Source organism: Anneissia japonica, unplaced genomic scaffold (assembly GCF_011630105.1).
Source record: "Anneissia japonica isolate Jap-2015-1 unplaced genomic scaffold, ASM1163010v1 scaffold287754_len4335492_cov202, whole genome shotgun sequence".
Lineage (NCBI taxonomy): Eukaryota > Metazoa > Echinodermata > Crinoidea > Comatulida > Comatulidae > Anneissia > Anneissia japonica.
This window is the reverse complement of record NW_022705543.1, coordinates 683,936-689,559: the sequence shown is the minus strand read 5'-3', so window position 1 is coordinate 689,559 and position 5,624 is coordinate 683,936. Positions and strand designations below refer to the sequence as shown.

The 5,624-nt window shown below is 36.6% G+C and overlaps 1 protein-coding gene across 1 annotated transcript; it reads left to right on the top strand.

Moving 5' to 3' along the window:
* Positions 1-442: 442 nt before the first annotated feature.
* On the top strand, positions 443-5,453 carry LOC117105836 (thioredoxin domain-containing protein 16-like). Its single transcript, XM_033247137.1, has 8 exons — positions 443-456; positions 641-715; positions 1,903-2,024; positions 2,725-2,815; positions 3,139-3,295; positions 3,759-3,916; positions 4,916-5,018; positions 5,448-5,453. The coding sequence occupies exons 1-8, from the start codon at positions 443-445 to the stop codon at positions 5,451-5,453; spliced, it is 726 nt and encodes a 241-aa protein (XP_033103028.1).
* Positions 5,454-5,624: the final 171 nt, after the last annotated feature.

The window sequence follows — 5,624 nt, the reverse complement described above, 5'->3', positions numbered from 1 at the left end:
AAAAGAAAGAAAAAGAAAAAAAATGATAGCCCACAACGCCTCAAATGTTATTTTCGGGCGTTTAGAACACAAAAATTTTGCGGGGGCATGCCCCGAGACCCCCTAGGACATTGTTGTCTCGATCGGCCCAAATTTCGGGGACCCCTTTTGGGGGCCCCCTTTTTGGACATCTCTGGATCCGCCCCTGGTTTTGAGGGTGCTGTTTGGAAAATAAAATTTGAAGGAAAAAAAATAATGTGTAGGCTATTTTTTGGGGGAAATAAGAGCTCCTACAGGCTCAATCTACTAATTAGTGCCCAAATTAACTTGAAAATAATATGGCTTGTTGTATGGAAATTTATTAATAAAGTACTGAATGAATGAATAAGTCCCATCTTATCTAGCCTGGGCCTTCCTAGTTTGGGCATAGGATCTGGCTTCATTTGTGGTCACATGCTATGCTATGGTTTCCTTACTGTAGGTTGTTGTATGCATTATGCCTGGGCCTAGTAATGTTGAACGTTTTTTTACACAAGCTGCAATACATAACAGGTCTCTATAACAAATTATTGTCCTTTTGAGCTAGAATTATAACAAACATAAAATGATGACATCACAATTAATTTTATATATTTTTTATTTTTTATTATTCATTTCACAGAAATGGTGCAGCATTGACAGACCTTGCAATAGACACTCTATTTGACATTAATTCCATTGTATCCAGTGTCTTACAGTGAGTACATTGTAACATTTTCATCTTAATATTTAAGTAAATTCATTGCAATTGGTATAGTAACAAACCATAGTTTCTGTCTGTACCAGAGCATGGTAAACCATCCACCACAGATTCTGTCTGTACCAGACCATGGTAAGGCATCCACCACTTTTTTCTGCCTGTACCAAAGCATGGTAAAAATAATCCACCACAGGTTCTGCTTGTGCCAGAACATGGTAAACTATTCACCACAGGTTATGCCTGTACCAGAGCATGATAAAGTGTCCACCACAGTTTCTGCCTGTTACCAGAGCATGGTAACGTACCCACCACAGGATTTTTCTGTACCAGAGCATGATTAAATATCCACCATAGGTTCTGTCTGTATCAGAGCATGATAAAATATCCACCACAGGGTTCTGCCTGTACCAGATCATGGTAAAGTACCCACCACAGGTTTTGTCTGTACCAGAGCATGATTAAGTATCCACCATAGGTTCTGTCTGTATCAGAGCATGATAAAATATCCACCACAGGGTTCTGCCTGTACTAGAGCATGGTAAAGTATCCACCCCAGGTTTTACCAGAGCATTTTAAATTATCCACCACAGGTTCTGTCTGTACTAGAGCATGGTCAATTTTCCACCACAATTTCTGTCTCTACCAGAGCATAATAAATTATCCACCACAGGTTCTGCCTGTACCAGAGCATGGTAAACCATCCACCACAGGTTCTGTTTGTACCAGACCATGGTAAATAGACCTTTCTGGAGTGTTATCCAAACTTAACAACTGGCCAATCAGAACAGGGCCAGGAGTACATGCATGTCCCACAAACACATGTGTTTGCATATGTTTTAACACTGTCATTTTGTGGAAACAATATTTGTGGGAACAACATCTAAGGGATGGGGTTTAGAGAAAAGGGTTGTTGTCCATCACAGGTTCTGCCTGTACCAGAACATGGTAAATTTTCCACCATTGGGTTTGCCAGTACCCGAACCTGGTAAATTATACCCACTATCGGTCATGACCGTAGCAGGGCTTGATACCATCAGTCCTGCCAGCATCAGAGCTTATTAAAATATATCTGGTTGGGCTCTACCAGTACCAGAGAAAGAAGATAAATGTACTATTATAGTTATTTTCATGTGTATCCCCTGTTGTACTACTTTAAAAATAACCTTTTATTATATCAAATGTAGCCTTGTTCTTCTACAAGAAGTGCCAATTGTACAGAACCATCAAGAACTAGAGTCACTACTGCGCACTGCTCGAGGAAAACAAGATGTCATATTCAGTAAGGTGATGGCCATTGGGACACCAGGTAAGAGACCTTATCTACTCACAAGGTATCCCCTTTCCACTCAGTGTTGGATCCAGAAGATGGCAAGAGCGGTGCCCCCACCCCGAGGCAGCCACAAATCCATATGATTCCACCCTCTTCAGGCCATACAGTGTAGGTCCCCATTGTCACTTTGTTATCACTCTTTAAATTGAATTTATTTCAGAGAGCAGCTTAGCTCAGTTGGCTAATCTGGTGGTAGCCACTGTGTGTGCGCTGAAACATGGAGATCTCTTGGTCACCGGTTCAATTCCCATCGCTGCTCTCCTTGTATTTCAGCTGGAGCGCTGAAATGCAAGTTATGATAGTTAACATGCAGTGGCCCATGTGCACGTTAAAAAATGCAGTACACTCTTCGGAAAATAGTATGGGATTGTCTTCCGGTGTACTGCCCAATCACTACCAGAATGATACCACTGGAAATAAGTCTTCTTCAGACTTCCGTAGGTTACTCTCCGTGCTTATACCGAATAAATCCAAGACCCCTCCAATTAGAGCCTGCCTTCAATTAATGACCACTTTTTCACCTGATGAACACCAATCTTTTGACTTTATAATGATTATTTTTAAAATTAAAGACCAAAGCTGCTAAAGACCATGAATTCTTGGTGCCAAAAGTGGTCTTTAATTGGAGGGACAACTTTACTTGTTTATTTAAACACTTTTAATGATATTCTTTCAGAGCATAGAGCATTTATGGAAGCTGCTTTTGCTTATGGTCACCGGTATAAATTTTTAGTGACTACTAGTGTAAGAAATGTTTTGAAAGAGAGGTAAGATTATCAACTGTACAGTGGCGTATCTAGTAATTTGCGGCGGGGCACATTCCCCCAAAAATGCATTCGCCCCCATTTGCCCCACCCCCATTGAAAATGTTCAAAGCAAAAAAACAACACTCAAATAGTTAAAAATCACCTTATATAATCTTATTTTCCTATTCAACATATTTCCCCTCACTTAATCATCGACCCCACTCCAACTTTGTGTCTCTCCAAAATTCAGGAATCCTAGATATATCACTGCTGAAACAAAAATAACAAATTTCAAATTTACACAGTTTTGTATCAGAAATTAATCATTTTTTGTATATATGTAGTGATGCTGAATTGTGGGATGAGACGATTGTTGGTGTTTGGCTGTTTCAGTGCAAACAAACATTACCCCATGAAGACTGCCCTCGTAAGACCTACCGTGGAATTCTTAGGGTGAATGAATTTCCTACATTCATGAAAGCTCTTGACATGCCTTTGATTGTAAGTATACATTTTGCTGCATTTAAAACAAATTACCATTATCAGTAACAAAGTAATAATAATAATCATTGATATTGAAACAAGTCAATATATGAGGCATGCCATCCCAAAACCAGAGTACTGTTGCTATATGCTAAACTGAGTATCATACCATAATCATAATCATTCCTTATCATAATCCTACCATAATCATACAGTAAATCATACTACTACTTAGTTATATATTCTAGTTTCCTGTTTACACAGATGTTATGGCATCTAAACCCTTGCTTCTCAAAATTTTTTAGGTAGCTACCTACTTTCAGATTATTTTTTGTTGACCCAAGGCATATATTATCAAATAAAGATATACTATTGTATTTCTACAGTCAACCTCAGCTAAGTCGCATATAAATGGCTGTGAAAACCCATAGTTTAAAAAGCAGGGATCTAAACTATACAGTATTTATTTTTTTGTAACTAGAGCAAAATTGAAAATGGTGGAAGCAGTCTTCATATGGATCTGAAGATACCTACAGTGATACTAGTAACTAAACTTGAGAGGTTCCCTAAAGGAGAGGAGGCAATTGCCGAGGTTGCTGACGAGTACCTCGGCAGTGTTGGATTTGTCATCGTTGATGTGTACGTCAATGCTACATTATCAAGTCTGTCCAGACTATCAAATTATATTTCACTGTCAAAAACATGTGACATGACTAAATATGGTCATGATGACATCACATCATTAGCATATAATAAGCACATCATGACTATGTGGGCATAGAAGAGTTTTTGTCGAAGAAAATTTGATAGTGTGATAGCTGTAAGCTCTCTTCAGATAATCAAATTTTCTTTGACAAAAAGCTGTTGTATGTCCATATATAGTAATGATGTGCCTATATATGGTCATGCTTTGATGTCATCATGACCATATTTAGACATGTCACATGTTTTTGTCAAATAAAATTTGATAGTCTAGACAGGGCTTTAGGTCAAGTGAAAAAAATATCAATATGGTGGTGGGGAGGGGCATGCACCCTTGCTCCTTAAGTATATAGGTGCCTTTTTATTTCACCAGCGACCAGACACTCTGTTTTGGATAGCTATTGGATATAATTAATATATTTTTTTTGATTAAAAAAAAAAAAACTTCTTTTAAGAGTTATAATTTAATTTGATTTGCAGTATACTGTAGAAACAGTGAATTATCAATTGTACTTTAAATTTTTGAAAGCAGTCTTTGTCTACCAGTTCATTCCATAAAGAAAACAGCAAAACATATTGATGTTTAAAATAACAAAGCACATTGGTGTAAGAGGTTAATAAATATTGAGGCATGCTAATATAATATGTATTAAATTTTTACACCAAATGGTAATAAATATTAAGACATGCTAATTTAATATAAAAGGATATTAAACATTAAGATGTGATAATAAGGTTTAGATTTCGCATTTATTCAAATAAACGCCTGGGGAGTTTGGGGAGTTTAGGCGTCTATTCCAAATGAGGCTATAGAGCAGTGTTTATTCAAAAACAAGGTGTTTATTCAAATAAATATGTAAAGATTTTAAACAAATGATAGGATAAAATTCAATTTTTGTAATTTATCTGCTTATAGAATTTTCCTTTGTATTTCAGAAATTTTGTTGATACAGCAACAATACCATCTCTGAGAATAGACGCTTTCTTCCGGCAAAGTGATATACCATTCTTAGTAATGCATCCTGGGCGCTCAGAAAATGTAAGTTCTACAATCAAATGTGTTGTGTGTTTTATTATTTATAAAATAAATGGTATTAAGTAAGTCAAAAACTGATTTTTTTTTATTATTTCATTGAAAGTTAACATGTTGAACTAGTATCAGTGAAAAAATCATGAAAATATATTTTCTAATATATTTATATTCCATACATTATAAGCTTTAAAATGACAGGTCAGTTACTGGAATTGACATACTGTTGACAAATTTATAAGTAAAAGTATTACAGATTCTCTGTACGTTGGTTTTTATATGACAAGCCTCAATTATTAACTTAAATGAGCAGTTGAGTTCAGAAAAGAAATTCAACTGGTTCGTTCCAAGGTAAACTCCTTATGAACCTTTTTTGTTGAACCAAAGATAAAAAATATATGCTTCCTGGATATTTTGATTGTGATTTCTAACTGACAGTCGTGACGTCAAGGATGCGAGGACCAGGGGTGGTGCCAGGATTTGTCTAACAGGTTGTCCAAGGTTGCCGGCGGGGGTCCAATGTCCCCGACTAGAGCAGATTGGGCGTAGTTTGGCAATGCTCCAAAAAATTTTGACAATTTATGGGTTTCAAAGGCTTATTTAATCAATTTTAGA